The 18,647-nt window shown below is 51.2% G+C and overlaps 1 protein-coding gene across 20 annotated transcripts in view; it reads left to right on the forward strand.

Moving 5' to 3' along the window:
* Positions 365–18,647, forward strand: part of PPFIA4 (PTPRF interacting protein alpha 4) — a 49,916-nt gene continuing 31,633 nt past the window's right edge. For 11 of the 20 annotated variants that reach the window (XM_021063605.1, XM_021063607.1, XM_021063612.1 and 8 more), the window contains exons 1-9: positions 370–526; positions 11,731–12,357; positions 15,545–15,646; positions 16,035–16,199; positions 16,514–16,588; positions 16,815–16,904; positions 17,448–17,639; positions 17,917–18,063; positions 18,328–18,462. In XM_021063605.1, coding sequence (XP_020919264.1) covers positions 12,124–12,357; positions 15,545–15,646; positions 16,035–16,199; positions 16,514–16,588; positions 16,815–16,904; positions 17,448–17,639; positions 17,917–18,063; positions 18,328–18,462 — 1,140 coding nt within the window. In that variant the 5' untranslated portion in view covers positions 370–526; positions 11,731–12,123. Of the gene's footprint in view, positions 527–11,451; positions 11,581–11,730; positions 12,358–15,544; positions 15,647–16,034; positions 16,200–16,513; positions 16,589–16,814; positions 16,905–17,447; positions 17,640–17,916; positions 18,064–18,327; positions 18,463–18,647 lie in introns of those variants that run through there. The other 9 variants (XM_021063609.1, XM_021063611.1, XM_021063618.1 and 6 more) reach the window with 5 other exon arrangements.

Raw genomic sequence — 18,647 nt, forward strand, 5'->3', positions numbered from 1 at the left:
CACTGAAGTGTACTCTGGAAATACATCTGGATTTCAAGTTTCTCCACTTAAAAAAATAGGTGCAACCAAAGGAAAAGTAGTAAATGGGCCCAAGAGAGTGAGAAAGGTGACAGGCCATTGGCAAGCAATTAAGGCCAGTTTTGAGAGCCATAGACATAGATGAGTGCAAAGAAACGCGTGCTTCTTCTTACTGGGGAGGAGGCAGGGTACCACTGGGCTCTGAAACTTTATGGGGAAAACCTGCCTCTCCACCACTCCAGGCCAAACCAAAATGGCGCGGAGCATCAAAGCAGCTCCGGTGTCACGTGCGAGGGGGCGTGGCCTCGGAAGACCAGGTCAGGCCCCGCCCTTGGGGTGGGGCCAGGGACCGTCCGCGAGACGAGGGGGTGGGGCCTTGAGGCTGGGCTCCTCGACGCTAGTGAAGTCGGCAGCTACCTCCGCTGCGCCCGCTCGGCTTTCCAAGACGCGGTGGGGGCTGGCTTCCTGCTCCAAGCCGAGCTGCCGGGCCTTCTACGATTGCAGGCAGGTGAGCGTTCAGAGCCCAGGTTGGGGGAAGGATGCCTCTTTTCCCCACTTCCAGCTCCCCTCACAGTTTGGGGCGGGGGACGGGGGAGAGTGGTGGTGAGTCTCTGGTGCTTCTTGGGAAACAACCCCTTTTTTTACTTAGATGTGTCCTCTCCCATAGGCAGAGATACCGCTCCCTCCGCTGCCCCTCACCAGCCTTTGCCGTGCTCTGTGTCCTTGGGGGTGAAAATGGGGGGCGGGGGGCGGTGCGATTTGCGGGGAGGGTGTGGAGTTCTTTCTCGGCTCCATCAGCTAGGAGCAAAGGGGCTGAGCTGGCAAGTCTCCCAGTGGGAACTGGGTGGTCTGCGCCCCCATTTCCCCTCCAGGAGAGTCAGAGAAGCGCTTGGGCCAGCTCCGCTCTTTTGGGCACAGGAGGCGCTGAGGTCTTCACGTTTCCCGGTGGTCTTAATCCTTCCCGTGTTTTTCATATCGCCCGTTCTTAACATCGCTAGCTCTTCATTTCTCGAACTGCCAGTCTCAGGCTGTGCCAGAGATGCCCCCATCTCCGCAGTGCCAGGGCGGTGGGGTGGATGGAGCGACCAATCCGAGGTCTGGTGAGGGTGGGCGCAACCATAGAGGTTCCAGAACTGAGAGGGTGGGAATGGGGAATTGACTTTCGACCATGCAGTTTAGTACAGTTTGGTGGCGGGTGAGAAAAAAGAGGTCGGTTGGGGGACTTGGAAAGGTGGTATGGCTGGGTTTTTTGTTTTCTTTTGAGAAGGAGGAGGAATTGAAGACAAGGTGTCACTAGGTGCTAATGTCACCCTTGAGGAGAGGTTTGCTGGTAGAGGGGTGGGGGAATTGGGGCTGCTGTCCTAGGAGGTGAGCAAGTGATTAAGGAGGAGGCTCTGCTTAGCATGGAGATCCCCTCCTGGTGGGAGCTTAAGGGGCCCCTTCAGTAACCAGGTTTCACCCACTTCCCTCAGTCTTTCCAGTTGGAACTGGTACCTAGTACTTTGTTCAACATCAGCAATTGAACAAAGTACTAGGTATCCCAACTGAACAAAATACTAGGTATACCAGTTAAGCCAGACACCCACTATTAGCCAGACACCATGCTAAGTGCTGAGTCTTATGAAGGCAATTTTGGGCCATGAAGGACTTGAAAGTTACACACTATAGGCTCTCTGTTAACAGCTCCCCCTGCCCATGCCCCTGCCCCAATTTTTCTGCTATTGGATTAGAAAAGACAGACCATGTCCATATGCTTTCAAACATCTGTCTAAACTGGATTCCAGTGCATCTACCCCCTACCACTATTCATTGGCCAGGTAGTCCTAAGGAAATCTGCCTTAGCAAAAGGAACGGTTTGAATGATTTCCTTTGGCTATTTTCTAGGACTTGAGGCCTATTTTTCAGGTCCTGAGACCTGAGGAAGCGGCCTGGGATAAATGGTATCTCAAAATAATGAGATGATGAATGGCACAATGGTTATCGGGGGCCAGGAATGCACTAGACACCATACACAGTGGGAGACACCATCTCTGGAAGGTAGAAGAGTGAGGGGGAAGGGGATGTGAAAGGGAAATTTCATCCAGTGGTATCTGGGATGTGTGCTGCTGAGTATGTCATGATGCCAGAACCATGGCATGTATGAGGTCTGGCAGCAGGGTGGTAAGGAGGGATGGATTGGAGGGGCAGGGCAGGGCAGGCAGCCAGTCTACTGGGTCTCCTCTCCGGGTTGATTGCTGAAGTCTTAAGAGTTAGGAAGATTTGTCAGAGATTGCTTGTGGGTTCCTTCAGAGCCTCTGAGGATAGCAGAGTGAGAGCCAGGGGAGGGGAAGAGTAGTCACTGGTGGCAGTGGGGCAGGAGTGAAGACTCAGCAAGGGATCTGGGGGCCAGTAGGGCTTTAGGATATAGGGGAAATAGCTGAGGTGTTTTTATGCCAGGGATACTCTACTCTGGGGCTTTAGGCCCTTGGATGAGTTGCTATAGAAACGAAGTGTGGTTTCTGAGTGGTATGGAGCTGTGTGGTGTGTGCATGTGTGCCCTGGAGAGGAGGAGTTGGTATGGAGCAGGGAGAACTAAGTGAGTGAAAGCTGCCTCACAGTCTAGGTCCAGGTAGGAAATTTGGAGAAATGCTGAGATGGGAGTGGGGTCAGAGGGAGGGGCGAGTGTGTATTGCAGCCACATGAAGTCACCATATGTCCCCCCTCTGGCCTGCTAGCTCACTGAGCTATAATTAGCTCTGGAGGGCATACAGTGCTGGCTCACAGGAGTGTGGCACTCGGGATGGCCAGCAAAGTAAAAAGTACTCAGAGGGGTGCTCGTGCTGGGTGGACTCTGAGAGGGGCTGTTCCTAGGGGCCCTCAGCCTTTGCTGAACTGGAAGGGTCCTGTGGGAACTGAGAATGTCATGGGAAAGAAGCTCTGGGCCAGGCTGGTATGAAATTCCAGGGCTGGCAGAGCCTGAGGACTCCCCTCTTTTCTCCTGCTTGCTGGCTCACCAGCCACACAAGAGGCATCATTGCTGCCCCCCTCATTGCTCTGCTTTCAGAGAGCTTTGGGAGCTGCAGCCCCCCATCTCCCTCTAGTGTTTTTTGTTCTCCCAGGTAAAGTCACTTCTAGTCCAGAGTATCTTCTTGCCTGTAAATCAGGGGCTGAGAGGCCTTGGCTAGAACTGTGAAAGTGCTGGAGAAGAAACTGCCACCAGTCCATTCATGCTCATGCTCATGCTCCAAACGGTGAACCACTGATCCCTTGACCGCGTCAGAGCCTGAATATTTGATCACCTGCCACTCTGTATTGTTCTCAAATGATTACTTGTATATCTTCTTTTCTCTGAGGTTGACTGTGAACTTCTTAAGAGTTGAGATTGTATGTTACTTGCCTTTTGTATCCATAACAATTCCTAGCTCAATAAGCAATCTACTATAGAATAAGAAATCTACTTAGTAATCGTTGGATTGAACTGAAGAGGTCTGTCTTCAGATCCTCCAGAGTCAGTGAAGTAGGGCCTCCTTGCAACTAGAAATACTTATCCTCTGGGGACCCAATACAGTGATGCTACATCAGTAGGGGAATTAGATTCTGTAGGCATTAGAGTGAAAATTCCTAAATATCCCCTAAAGCATGGTATATGGGTTTAGGTTTATAACTCTGAATAATAATAATACCAATGTACAGATATAGTATACATTTTATAGTAATTGTAAAAATGTGTAATGTATACAGTGATTTAAAAGAGTACTTAGATACAGTCTAATTTTGTAGTTAAGTGCCAGATGAAATAGCTGGTCTGCATTTAGAGGCCTTTGTTGCTCACTTTGCCCAGCCAGCAGAATTGAATTCTCATAAATTAAATGCATGTCTGATGTGACTTCATGGCCACTGTCTTCAGATAAATAACTCATTTTTTTTTTAATTTTATGGCCTCAACCTGTGGCATATGGAAGTCCCCTGGCCAGGGACTGAATCTGAGTTGCAGCTGCGGCAACACCGTACCCTTTAACCCACTACATCAGGCCAGGGATTGAACCTGTGCCCTTCCATCGACCCAAGCCACCACAGTCAGATTTTCAACCCACTGCACCACAGCAGGAACTCCAATAACTCTCATTTTAAAGGAGAGATACAATTCAATTTAAGAAAAGCCTTCCTTAGGACAATGAGGGCTTCCTTGTTTAGTAGTGAGCTCCTTATTCCTGGCAGATAATCAAATACAGACTGAGCTATCAGGGAGGTTGTGGAAGGAGCTCCCACCCAGGGTGGGAAGTTGACCTGCATGACCTCAGAAAAGCTTTCAAGTAGGAATTTGCAATTCCAGGTAGGGGCAGGGGTGGGGGAAGGCGCTGAATGGTAGAGGTTCTTGACAGCTACTACAGAAGAGGACTTGCCTGTGTTTAGCTTAGAGAATAGCTTCTGAGAGGAAGGCCTGGGAAATGCGGGCAGGACAGGAGCTTGGCCTGGGCTGTTCCATGAAGAGGGGATATTCTGGGAGACAGGCGGTGACTCTCACCGTCTCTAATGTACATGGAACCCTGGGCTTGGGAGACGAGGCAGTGCAGTTCTGATGGGTAGTGGTAAATAGAAGGGTGCCCAAGTGCTCTCATGAACATACATGATTTCATGACTGGCAGATGCGTGTGTTTATATAACCATGCATATTCATTCTCATGATTGCACAGACACACACACACATACACACACACACACACACACACACACACGCATTCTCATGACCACAGTCATATACCATCATGATCCCTGACATACACATCACCAACCACATCCATACACAGTCTCACTGTTGTACATACCACTCATATTCCCTCATGCACATACACTCAGAATCCCTTTCTTGTGACCATACTCTTACACGCACACTGTCTTCTTCATGATTACACGCATACACTACAAATTCTCATGACTACACACTTACATACTCTGTTGCATGAATACATACGCCCCCTCCCCCCGCCTGTTCTCTCTCTTTCATAACTGCGCATACCCCCCGCCCCAGCACTTTTATGACCATGTACACATGCACACTTTTTATGGTGCCTACATTTCTCTGGGCAGTTCTCTGTACTCTGAACTTTTCATGCCCGCAGCACCTAACAGCATTCCCTTCTGTTTCTGTTGATTACTCCTGAGCAATTCTGTTTCCTGTCATATGACAGCTCCCTGATCTGATGAGCTGATCTACTGATGCAAAGACTGCTGAGCAATTTTTCTTGAACACCAAAGGACTTGTATTTGCCTCACGTGGACCTCTAGTTTGAAAGATTTTTATTCTCCAAATATATCACACTTATTACTTTGTTTCTTCTTCTACAAATGTTATTTGAGGACATATATAAATATTAATCAGTGGCTCCGATTAGCAGAAGATGACTAGGGTTACTGTACTTGATGTCAGTTCATTCAAAGCCAGGTGCTTTGTTCAGTGATGCAGCCTTATATCTTAGCTTTTGTAAATAAAGGACATCTATGAGACATTTAGAATGTGGAAAATAGCTGGTGGGCCTGTGTCACCTATGTAACCTTCTCAGGTTTTTTGCTTTGTTGCATTGTGTGCTGCCTTTATTTTAGCAGAGTAGAAATACTTACCAGGGATCTTCTAACCTCTTTTTAGACTTGGAACCCTTTTGTGCAAATGAAACTTTAATCAGATGTCCAGTAAAATTGACAGATTTGGAGTTGATGAGATTGAAGGGAGGAAAGAGAGTTCAGAGCGAGCCGTTTTCATTTGTCTCACCTCTTTGTCCTTTTTTTCACCCCAGACTGCCCCTAAACATAGTCTGTCATAAAGCCAGTTTGTAGATCCCTGCCTTAGTTTAAAGAGGTAGTTGTGATGGCTATAATTTTGGTTATTTTATTTTGTTTTATATTTTTTTGCTTTTAAGGGATATACCTGTGGCATATGGAAGTTCCCAGGCTAGGGGTTGAATTGGAGCTACAGCTGCCAGCCTACACCACAACTATAGTCACAGCAACATGGGATCTGAACCAAATCTGTTACCTCCACCACAGCTCACGGCAATGCCAGATCCTCCACCCACTGAGTTGCCCAGGGATCAAACCCACATCCTTATGGATGCTAGTCAGGCTCGTTACCACTGAGCCACAACAGAAACTCTGAATTTTGGTTACCTTAGAAGAAGTATTTTGGGGGTGCACATAGACTTGAATTCCTCCTTTCCCCACTACCCATCGATGCTGGTCCTCCCTGGTGAGAGTGAGAGTGACCAGACAGCTAGGTGTGCCCAGGGCAATTGCAGTTTATACCTGTGTCCTGGTGTGTTGACAGTGCCTCCATTCACCGTCTGGCTTGAACAGAAACTTGTGTGCTCACCCAAATAATAGGCCATGTCTTGGCAGGAGGTGGCTCATAACTAACTCCTGGGGAGCAGCTGGAGAGATGAGCCTCACAGATACGGGCCCAGAGGAACCTGTCAGATGGAGAGGGCTCTGCCTGTGTCTCCCTGAACTTGCCGACATTCAGAAGCAGAGTGTCTGGGCTGGCAGTCGGGGCTCACCTGTGTTGGGTAGCATTTGATACTTCTCAGAACAATTTCATGTCTCTTATTTCCTTTGACCCTCATGACAGCCTGGGAGATCACTAGATTGTGTTGTGTGTTATGACCTTCATTTTCCAGATTCAGGAACCCTGAAGCCCAGAGAGAAGTCTTACCACTTGCCTTTTAGTGGCCCGGAGAACTAGGTGCTTTTGAAGGGATTTGTGTCCAGCAATGAGAAACTGTCAGTAAAGCTTTCCAAAGAGTTTTTCTTCTGGGAAGGCTTCCTGTAGCTAATGTAGATTTTTAGTTTTCTTATTGTACTTGGTGTGGGCCTAGCCTTCAGCTGCTTCAGGGTACTCAGAGGTGACACTTACCAAGTGTTCTCTGGACCCTGGGCTCTTTGCATATGTTAACTCTTGTAATCATCACATCAGCTAGCTGAGGTATTATTGTCATTCTCATTTCGTAGATGAAGAACTGTGGCTCAGAGAGACTAGGTGTCTTTCCAGAGTTACATGAGTGGCCAGTGGAGGAGCCACCGTTCAGTCCCATAGACCTGCTCCAAAGTCTGCCTTTCAGGACAGGAGTGGCTCCTGCATTGCTGTCAAGAAGCTTTCATTTTTCAGAGAACAAGATAAATGAACCTGGCCTTGAATCAGCTTTTCCTATTTTAGCATTCCCCTTCTTTGAAGTTAGAAATGGACTTCCCAGAATGACTGTTATGTGTGTCCATTCAGCTTTGTGTACATGAGGACTATGGTAAATGCTGGAGCATCCAAAGATAATTAAGATATGGTTCTTACCCTAGAGTCTTCAGATGAGTTGATGTGCCACAAGAAAAGGGAAAGGCTATGCTAGGTTGATGGAAGAGACCATCTTACCTATGAAGGAATCAGGAAAGGATCCATAAAGGAAATGGTGTTTAAGATGAGCTCAGAAGGGATGATCGGAAGCTCCTTAGACTAACATGGAAAAGAAGACTGAAGCAGGCCAGGTGAGGTGCCAGAAGCACAGGAGCAATAAGTGGGCTCTGAGAACATGGCAGTGAACAGAGCTAGGGAGTACCAGGGCTTGACTGGGCTTTGGAGGAGAGGATGAGTAAGGGCTAGGCTTCTTGGGATGTTACCAAGCTGGACAGGGAGCAGATCAAGGGAGGAGGAAAAACTTCTGGATTAGAGGGAAAGAGAGGTGGGGAGCTAGACTCCATTCCCCTGGGAAGATCTGAAAAACCCACAGGGTGAGAGGAGCTAAGGACCCAGAAGAAAGTCTGTCTTTGTAGTTCCTATTGGAATGTGGTATGGTGAGGGGAACTCAGGGGGTCTTGTTACTACTCAGTATGGAGCCAGCTAGGAGGAGAGGGCAAAGATTTGGGTGGGTGGTGAATGAGGCCTTGGACATAAGTCACTTCCAATGGGAAAGAGACTTCCTCATGACCTTGATGCTTGCTGGGCAGAGGCCTTCCCCCAGGCTAGAGGGGGATGGTGGAGAGGGCCAGGATGAGTTGTCCCTAGGCTGCCATCTCCCTGAATGCGGGCGAGAAGAGCTGGGGCCCAAGTGCCTTGGTCCCTTGGAATAAGCACTGGGCCTGAAGGAGTCATGTCTACTCCCTCTTCCTCCGTCCCCTACCCCCTCTTTGGAGTCAGATAGACTGGAATTAAATCCTAGCTCTTACTCTTACTAGCTGTTTAGATTTGGTTACATGACTTTGCATCCCAATTCTCACATCTGTGAAATGGGAAGAAGAATTTTGTCCTCTTGCAAGGAATTGTGACGATTAATGTCTGTCAACTGACAACATAGTGTCTAGCACATGGAAAATACTGAATAAATCATAGCTGCTATTGTAACTGTTATTATTTTCCTAGATGATCAGCTCTCTCCCCATTTCCTCAGGCCTTTGCCCTTCCTCCAGTAGGGTGGGGATCTGATCTTCCACTTTTACCTCTTTACCCTGAAGGGGCTCTCACCCTGAAGTTCCCTCTTTGCCTGGCTCACGGCCCACTCAGACATGGGCATGGCTCCCAGCCCAGGCCCTTTGGCCTCTGTGGGACCCGGGAGCTTTGCCCTTGCTGAGCTAGCTCACCATGGTAAGGGCCTGCCATCTGGTAGAGCAGTGGGGATCCAGGCTGTGTGTGTGTGGCTGGCCAGAGCATCAAAGCCAAGTACCCATCCCTTGTGTTTGTTAGGAAAAGACAGGGATGACTTTGGGGAAGCCAAAGAGGCCTCAGAGTCTGCCTCTTCTATGTTTATAAGCCCAGAGGCCTGGTTTTCATCTGACCCCTCCTTTCTCACACACACCCTCACATCAGCTCACTATGGAGCCCTCTTCTGTTGTTTTACAGCTTCTCATACTCCTCACTGGCAAAGCCCCTTGCAGATGTTTGCTTTGGGGGCTGGTAGCTTTCACCTCTGAATCAGGACCTGTGAGTGTTATTTAGAAATTGTGCATGAGTTGAGGAGGCTTCTGTTAGGCTGAGATGATAATTGTGCTATTTAAAGATGGCCATGGAGCCAGAAAGAGCCAGGCATTCAGATGTGGCTGTCCTCAAGCTCCCTTCTGCTCACCGTGCCTGTGCAGTGTGTGGGGGTATGGGCAGGAAATCCTGGACAGTCACCTCAGGGGCATCTGCCTGGCATCCACCTCTGGGTTCATCTTTAACCTCTTCTATGTGGTACCATTTCACTGGGGGAAGTGGAGTTGCTCCCTGGCTCCTGGTTCGGAAAGATGCTGAGAAAAGGCTCATGGCACCAAAGCTAGCTTCTCAGTTGCCAGAATGACTGGGAGGATTTGGGGAAGCCAAGTTCAACCAAATAGCACATCACCCTGGGCCACCTAATGACCTATTTTCCCTTCCTGAGAACTTCCCAACCCCTTCCCTGAATCATAAAAATCCGTCACAGGCCCGCTTTGCCCACTACTAAGGTAATTCATACTCCCCTACTGTGGGGTGCTTTCTGCTTTCCCAAACTCTGTTTATCCATGATCTCATTCCTTTGAGGTGGACTAAACAAGGGTTGTGGCTTCTCTCTTACAACAGAAGCCTCAGTGGATCATGACAAGCCCAAGGTCACCCATCTGGTCTGTGGCAGAACTGCAGCTCAGGTTCCCAAAGTCTCAACTCTGGGCTCCTTACTCTGTATTACACTGCAGGCTGCCTGAAGACCTGTGGACCAAGTCCCTGAGCTCCTGAGCATACCATTCTCTCCTCCAAAGGACAGTCTCTGCCACAGGGGGCCCCTTCTCAGACTGACCTTCTCTTCTGCCCTCTCATTTCTTTTGGCTATTGATGAGCTGGGACAGGTATGGGGGTGCCAGTGTGGCCTTTCAGCCTCACAGATTGGAACATTTAGAGTAAAGGGACCTAGACACAGTGGATGGAAAGAATCAGAAGAATGCTGTTATTAGCATCAGTGAGATGGCAGCTCTGGCACGACTAGAGTAGCAGCCCCTCCGATCTGCTTCCAGCTGCTCTGTGGACCAAGGGTGTTGGTGTAGCTAGGGTGCAGACCTGGGCACTGCTTTTCATCTCTTGGGACCCTGCCCTTTACAGTGGCTGTCCAACTTGGGGAAAGGATCCCCAGATCAGAGTTTGTGTCCAGTTTCTGTGTCTGGGAACATCTGTATGTCCTAAGCCTCCAAGTTCCTGTATCTGCCTGTGGTATGTGTGGACATTAGTGGAGGGGACAGGGGGCAGCACCCCCAAGTGCCACTTGAACTACTGGACCCTCTGGGAATGGCTGTGGTTGTGACCTTGGGAGTTAAGCTGATGCTCTAACTTTTATCCGATCTAGGTCTGCATTCCTCCCCAGCCTCACTTTGGCTGCCCACCCCCATTTCTGGGGGAAGGGATGAGGTAATGATAGGCCAGTTCAGGATGAAGAGGCTCAGCTCTTTTTTGGTTCCCCTGCTGGGTTCAGCCCTGCCACAGGCCAGAGGCTGCCTGTGCCTGGCTTTTCACCTTTCACTGGGTCCTAATGCCGCCTGTTCTCTCCCTGACCCTCCCAGTCGGCCTGTTGCCCAGTCTGCCACCTGAGCGGTAGACAAGAAACTGTCCCTGTGTCTCCCATCTGGGGAGGGGTGGAAAAGGAAGGAAAGCAACATCATTGGGGCTTCTCCTGTGTGCCCGTCACTGTGCTGGGTGCCTTCCACAACATGTCTCATAAAACAGGAGCTCTGAAGACAGCTCCCTCTGAAAACTGATTAAGGTGGTAGCCTTCCAGCAGTGAGCAGGGAGGGTGGAAGCTGATGGCAGACAGGGAGATCCCCAGCTGCAAAAGGCCTTTGCTCTGACCACTGGGCTTCCCTGTGGCATTACTCCCAGGCTGTGCACATGCTACCGACCCTTGCTGGTGACTTCTGGCAGTGCCAGCCTTGGCCATTCACACAGAGAGAGAAGATTCCTCATCATGAGCAGGGGCCCCCACACAGCGGCCCTACCCTAGGAGAGTAACATCCCCCGCCCCCCCGCCCAATGTCAGCCAGTCACTGCTCCAACCCGAAGGCCATGAATTCACAATGGAAGCCTGCTGTCTGCCAGGTTTCAGGAGCAGAGGGTGAGCTGAGCCAGAGCCTCATCCCTGAATGATGGGCATGGAGCAGATAAGGGCTCTCTGCCTGCTCCTGTGCCCAGCCTGTCCTTTCCAAGGAGCCTTGTTGTGCCAGTGGTCAGGGTAGGACCTCCTCGGCCCCTGTTTCCTATGATCCCAGTAGTCTATCCTGTATGGGACTCATACCCACTAAGAGCCCTTTGACCTCGTCTGTGCTTGTCTTATCCTGAATGTGCCGGAGAAGCCTGTGAAGGAAGACAGAGACCCTATTTCCTCTCCTCCCACTCTCCCAGCCCCAGGTCTCAGGAGCACTCTGGCCAGCCTTCCGGCTGCTCCCCTGCCGCTTACTGAATCATTTCTATATTTGGCCAGCAAGCCACATGGGTGGGGGAACCACTCCACTGCGGCTGCACTTCTGACAGCTGGGGGTGGGGGAAGCTGGCAACAGAGGCTCCAGCAGCGGGCATGTGCATTTCTTGGGAGAACTAAGGAAGGCACCATCTGAGTGAGTAAGCCTGGAGAAGGGCCATGTGCCAACTCCCCCCCGCACCCCCGCCCGCATTCTGGTCCAGGTTCCTGCCTCTTCTCCCTTCACCCACCTCCTGGATGTCCTTCTCTGCTCAGCTAGTCCTCACAGCAGTCTCTTCTCCCACAGACCATTGTCCTCCAGAAACGATGGTTGTCGCTGGCCCCAGCTGGGACTCTGCCAGGCTCCAGTGCTCAGTCTAAGTAAAGGGCCCTCTTCCAGCCCTGCTCTCCATGCCTGTCATGGCCACACTCAGCTACCGCCTGCTTGTCTGGGGACACAGGGCACCCAGCCCCAGCCCTGAGAGGTTAAGCCAGGCCCTTTGGCTCCATTTCACAGGGGCGTTCTGGGCACCCTTTCAGACCAAGAGCAACTGATGCCATGGGAGAAGACTCTGCCCACCTGTTCACTCATCTGGCACTGCCCACTCTGAGACCCCTGCATTGGGTCCCTCTAGAAGTGCCAACCCTGTGAACCCCTCCCCTGTCCTCTGACGCTGAGAAGGCCCTGCCCACCCCCACCATGTGTGAAGTGATGCCCACAATCAATGAGGGGGACCCCCTGGGGCCTCCCCATGGCACCGATGCTGAAGCCAACTTTGAGCAGCTGATGGTGAACATGCTGGATGAGCGGGAGAAGTTGCTAGAGTCCCTTCGCGAGAGTCAGGAGACTTTGGCTGCAACACAGAGCCGGCTCCAGGATGCCCTCCATGAGCGGGACCAGCTCCAGCGCCACCTTAACTCTGCGCTCCCCCAGGTAAGGCTGCATGCCTCTCCCTCATCCCTTTCCCCTTACCAGCCTTGCAGAACCCAACATCCTCTGGGCCCTCAGCAGTCTGAATCTGTTTTCATATCAACATATAGAATTCACAGAGCATTTGCTCTCCCCCTTTGCTTCACAAACCTGTCCCCATCATTCCCAAGTACCTCAGAATGAAATTGTCTTCACCTGGGAAAAAGGATGGCCTTTGATGCAGGAAGAAAACGCAGCCTAGTTACCAACTGCAGTGAGCTCGCGTGGCCAGCAGGTGGCACCCGGGATTGGAAAGACTCCTTCCGCAGCTCCTCGCTAGTGCCCTATTCTTGGAAATGGTGGGTGGGGAACCACAGAGAGTGGAGATGGGAGCAGCCTTGAGATGATCTGGTCCCCCTCTCATTGCGCAGATGAAAAAAAACAAGTGACATCACATGGAAAATTATAAGCAGAGCTGTGATACCTCTCTTGTTCTCCTCAATCAACACTAGTACTAGCAATAATAGTCATTATTTATTTTTTGCTTTCTGCGTGCTAAGTATGTATAGAATTTCCTTCACTCAGATCTCACAACTGTGAAGTTGGTGTTATGATCACCATCATCTCTATCCTACAAATGATGAATTAAAACTTAAGGAGATTGGTAAATTGCTCATAAGCACTCTGCCTCTGGGGTGCTGCTGGGGTTGTGGGAGGCAGCCCTGAGGAGCCAAACTGCCCAGGACTCAGGTCTAGGCCCTTTCCTCACATGGGGGGAGAAGCACCTAGGAGTGGAGTCCTACCTAGGGCTCCAAGTGGCTGGGGTCAGAGTCTTGAGATGCTTCGTAGATAAGAATAGGGAGTCCAGGTGAGGATTTGGGGTGGGAGGTAGGCCCATCCTTACTGCACAGTGTTTGGGGCTGTAAACAAGCCCTGAGGTGAAGGAGCCAGTCCCTGCCGCCAGGGAGCTCATCCACTAGAAAGCAGATAGACTAGAGCCCAAGTGACTGAAGAGAGTGTGCAGGAAGAGAAGGGGGGCCCTGCCCTTGAAGGACTGTGAAAACCGTGGAATAGTTAACATAGCTTCTGGCTCACTCATCCTCACAGCAGCACTTGAGGGAGGACTGTACTTCTCTCTTTCAGGTCAGAGGTTAGATATCTCGTCCAAGGTCACACAGCTAATGGGCAGAGCTGAAATTTGATCTCAGCCCTGAACTGGGAGCTTCATGAGAGCAAGGATTATGTCTTTCCTGTTGCTGTGTCTCCAGTGACCAGCACAGGAGCTGGTATGTGGTCGGTGCTCAAAGGGCTTGTGGTTAAATGGTGGGCTCCCAATCTGAACCACTCCCAAGTTTTTAACCGCTGTTGCAAACAGTTTTCAGAGGAGAGAGAGAACCTTCTGCCAGGAAGTCTGGAAAGGTCCCAGGAAGGTGTGTCCTAAGAGATGGGCTTTGAAAGATTAGGTGATGACAGCGGATTGGGCTTTCCAGGGGGAGGGATCCCATTGAGCAAGGGTGTGGAATTAAAAAGCTTACTAGTGACTGGAAACAGCAGGTGACCCAGGTGGACCAGGTCTTAGGGTATATGGAAAGGAACCATGTGAGAGAAGCCTGGAAACGAGGATAAAATATTTGTGTTTAATGGTGTGCTTTGGGAGATTACCCTGGCAGCGGTGTGTCAGATGGGACAGAGTTGGTGAGGGTAGTGGGAGCCACCCTAGGGTGGGAAGATCAGGCAGTGGCTGAGCTTGAGGATAGGGGAGGAGAGCACCAGTCCTTTGGTAGTGACATCATGGTGCAGGCTGGGGCCAGGCCGTTGAGTCCTGTGTCGGGGTGCAAGCATGTGTGCGTGCTTGCACATGTGTGTGGGGTGTGTAAGTAGCATGGGTAGTGAAGTAGCATCGAGGCCAGGCCTGGCTTCCAGGATGTGAGATGCTTTACCACTTTTGGCCATGGCCTTGATAGAAAGGCAGTAATCATGAGCATTGTCAGGGTCTGAGGTTTCTCAGACTCTGGCATCTCCATGACTCTTCCCACAGCCCTTCTTGTCCCCTTTGCCTAATATGGAGTGATAAGAGGGGACTGCTTTGGAATTCTTCCTTCAGTTATGAATCCTAAGTGTGTGAGAGACACTCCAGGTTAGGATGGGGCTGCAGGTTGGTATGCGGCTTGTCAGTCACTCCCAGACTCTGGGCACTCACAGAATTTGGGCCATTATCTGAAAAACCTTCTGGAATTAGGTGATATCTAGTTAAGCAAATAGATATGATGGGCCTGGGTCTCTGGGGCTAGCCTCTTACCCTAATGCTTGTCCTGATGGAAGAAGGTCTTGGGTGTATGAGCCTGCTAGTGTGGGAATGGAGCCCCAGGTGGGATACTTGGAACGTGAGTACTCAGTAAAGGCAGGGCAGGTGCCCTGGCATCAGGCCCCAGGATGGAGTGAGCCAGGATCCCAGAAGGCAGAGCTGAAACCACATGGTTGATCGGGCAGGTCTGTATGCTCTCTCACTGCCATATATGTGGGCACTTCAATCACCTTATTTCACCAGCTATTTACAATGTGCAAAGCCCCGGGGAGGGTGTGGAAGAGAGCTCTCTGGAACATTCACTTAAAAACCACCTTCTCTGATAGCCATCTATCACTGTTTGGACCTTACTAACACCAAAACAGAAGGGAAACTCCCCTCTACCCATTTCTAAAGGGAAGTGTCAGGCTCTGGTGGATGCAGAGGTGTGGGTTCAATCCCGAGCCCAGCATAGTGGGTTAAAGGATCGGGCATTGCTGCAGCTGCAGTGGAGATCAGAGCTGTGGCTCGGATTCAGTCCTTGGCCCAGGAACTGCCATATGCCATGAGCGTGGCTGTAACGTTATAAATTGAATAAATAAATAAATAGAAATGTCACTTGATTGCCGGGGAAACAGAAATACAAAATGGGAGGGAGGACATTATCAGATTATACTGGTGGCTGGAGGGGAAGGGGCTGTAGAGCAGACTTGGTGATTTCTCACTCATATGAGACTGTGTTCCCTTGCACCCTACTGCACACTTAGAATGGAAGCACATGCAGGCTGCTGGATGGAGAGGGATTTTTCTGGGGATACTTGGTAGAAGTAAAGGGACGGGTGAGAGGATCCCACCCCTGACTTGGGCATGCAGGATACTGCTCGGGTGGTGCACCCCCAAGCACTGAGGGGCCTTGGGGATTTTCAGGAATTTGCCACCTTAACCCGGGAGCTGAGTATGTGTCGGGAGCAGCTTCTAGAGAGAGAGGAAGAGATATCTGAGCTGAAAGCAGAGCGGAATAACACAAGGGTAAGTGGGGTGACCTGGTGTGTGTGTGTGTGTGCAGGCTGGGTGGTGGTGATCGCCCTGACCAAGGGAGCAGGCCTGGCCAGGGCCGGCACAGCCCCGGCCCCATCCTAGCCGCTTCCTGCCCTGTGTTCTAGGATGAGAACCAGCAGTGCTAGGCTTTTCACCTCTAGCTGGGGAGTCATGGGAAAGTCGGGGTCCTGGGAGAGAGGCCAGGGTAGATATTCCATTGAGGCAGCAGCTGTTTACCCACATGGAAGTATTTCAGCATTCTCACAAGGGTACATGTGGCTGTGCTCACGTCTCTTAGTGTATTCGTATGGACCCTGCTTATAGCCCCTGGAGCCCAGGCTCACTGCCCTTCCTCTCACCCTCCCCTCCTCTCTGCCAGTTACTTCTGGAACATCTGGAGTGCCTGGTGTCCCGTCATGAACGGTCACTGAGGATGACTGTGGTGAAGCGTCAGGCTCAGTCACCTTCAGGGGTTTCCAGTGAGGTGGAGGTGCTGAAGGCTCTCAAGTCACTGTTCGAGCACCACAAGGCCCTGGATGAGAAGGTACCCAGGCTGGCCCCTTGCTTGCTCCGCCCAAAGTCCAGTCCAGCCGGGTTTCCCCTGGAGCCTCCTTCCATGCATCCTTTCTCTGTGATTTCTATGTCCTGTGTTTAGGGAAAACTGCCTTCTAGCTTCATAACTGACTCCTTTCTACCACTGGTCCAATTTCCAGATCCTCCTATTAGGTTCCCTCTCAGATATTTGCTTCTTGGTACCTCCTTCTCTTTGCTCAGGGGTGGTAGAACAAGCCCATGCTTCTCCAGCTTGAGTCCAGTGGGGTCCCCGTTTCTTTCTCCATCTCCCCTTACCTTGGGCAGGTGCGAGAGCGGCTCCGGGCAGCCCTGGAGAGAGTTACCACCTTGGAAGAGCAGTTGGCGGGTGCCCACCAGCAGGTAAGCTGCTCGCTCTCCTTCCGTCTGTAGACTATAGCTCCTAGAAGCCATGACTGGTTTACGCCTTTTCCCTCCTCCATTCCTCATCGGATTTCTCCTCTCTGTCTTAGCTGGAGATTGTTAGCTAGGGTGGGGGGAGGGGGTCATCTCTGTCTGAGAAGTGGGGGACTCAGAAAAGTCTGAGACATATAGGAGGCTCTCTTCTCTTTGACTCGGTGTCCTACAGGTGTCTGCCCTGCAGCAGGGGGCAGGGGTTCGGGACGGAGTGGCGGAAGAGGAGGGGTCTGTGGAGCTGGGACCGAAACGCCTGTGGAAGGTGAGTCGTAGGGAGCTGCATAGCAGGAGGCCTGTCCTACCCCAGGATGGGAGTTGGGAGCCCTACCTGCCTTCATTCAGTGGAGTTACTGAATTAAATTTGGAGCTTTCTCCAGTATTACCATTTCTCTTTCCTTCTTTCACCTACCCTATCTTTAGATTTTTGTTTTAGTGATCATACATACACTGCTAAGCATATAGTGTGTTTGTCCACTCGAATTGTTAGATGCCATCCACCTAAGAGATTATGTCTCTTTCTTAGGCTCTGTTTCCCTAGTCATGCCCTTTTCTAGGTTACAAGAGGCTGAGCTAGCAGGTAAAACTAGAAATGATAGTTTTTCAAGAGATACACAGGAAAGCAAGGGTGATTGGTTGTTATCTGGAATGAGTTTCTAGAGGCCAAAGAGAGGAAGGTGTATCTGGAGGTGTGCTCTGAAAGCGGGGGCCAAGCTGTGATCTGCTCTCCCCACCTCCCCAAGGGAAGGGGAGGGGAGTGGGATGCCCTGGGCTCTGATGACAGACTAATAGCTCACTGTCTCTGGAGGATGACGCGGGCCAGGTAGAGGAGCTGCAAGAGCTCCTGGAGAAACAGAACTTTGAGTTGAGCCAGGCCCGGGACCGACTGGTCACCCTGACTGCAACCGTGGCGGAACTTGAAGAGGACCTGGGCACGGCCCGCCGGGACCTTATCAAGTCAGAGGAGCTGAGCAGCAAACATCAGCGGGACCTCCGAGAGGTGAGCAGGAACTGGGGCCTGACCCTGGCTTTCTGGGTGTAGACGTTTGGCACTCAGGAAGGTAGCTGCTAGATGTCCCAGGTAAAGAAGGAGAGCAGGCAAGGGCTGGGAATTGTAAAACTAACACCTGGTAGGGAGGAGTGGTGGGAGGGATGGGTCAAGGTCAGAAATTGACAGGGCATTGTGGAGGAGATACAGTGTTGGAAGGGAGGTGCAGGCAGAACGGGGCAGGGAGAAGCTGATGACCTTTCCTCCTGTCATGTCCTCTCCTAACCAGGCTCTTGCCCAGAAAGAAGACATGGAGGAGAGAATCACTACACTGGAGAAGCGCTACCTGGCTGCTCAGCGTGAGGCCACATCGATCCATGATCTCAATGACAAACTGGAGAATGAGCTGGCCAATAAGGAGTCCCTGCACCGCCAGGTAACTCCTGCAGTTGGGGTTGGGGGGCATGGTACTTGACCCTGGAGGTCCTGATGATCCCTCTGGAACCCTCCCTTGGTGGTCCAAGAGACCCCGAGGGTCACCTTGGAAAAGGGAAAGTCAGGGGTCTTTGGGCGGCCCAAGAACCAAGATCGCCCCTTGATGCTTCTGTCCCATCACCTACTTTCTCCTGAGGCTAAGGCAGGGGGTTGGGGAGGCTCCAGTGCTCCCTTTGGACTCTCCTCCCCACCCCCACTTTGCTAGTGTGAGGAAAAAGCCCGACACCTGCAGGAGCTGCTGGAGGTAGCAGAGCAGAAACTGCAGCAGACAATGCGCAAGGCTGAGACACTGCCAGAAGTGGAGGCTGAGCTGGCCCAGAGAATCGCAGCCCTCACCAAGGCAAGTTGGCCAAGGGTCTGGGAATCTGCCTCTTCCCCATGCTTCCTGAGCTCTACTGGAGTGAGGCACTGAGCAGAGAGAGTGGGAGGCACACTGGGCTGGGGGCCAGGAAACTCTCACTTCATGACTCCAGGAAACACACTTTTTTGTGTTTGTCAGATGAGAGAGTAATCCCTGCCCTCATC

This window comes from Sus scrofa, chromosome 9, assembly GCF_000003025.6.
Source record: "Sus scrofa isolate TJ Tabasco breed Duroc chromosome 9, Sscrofa11.1, whole genome shotgun sequence".
NCBI classification, from domain to species: domain Eukaryota; kingdom Metazoa; phylum Chordata; class Mammalia; order Artiodactyla; family Suidae; genus Sus; species Sus scrofa.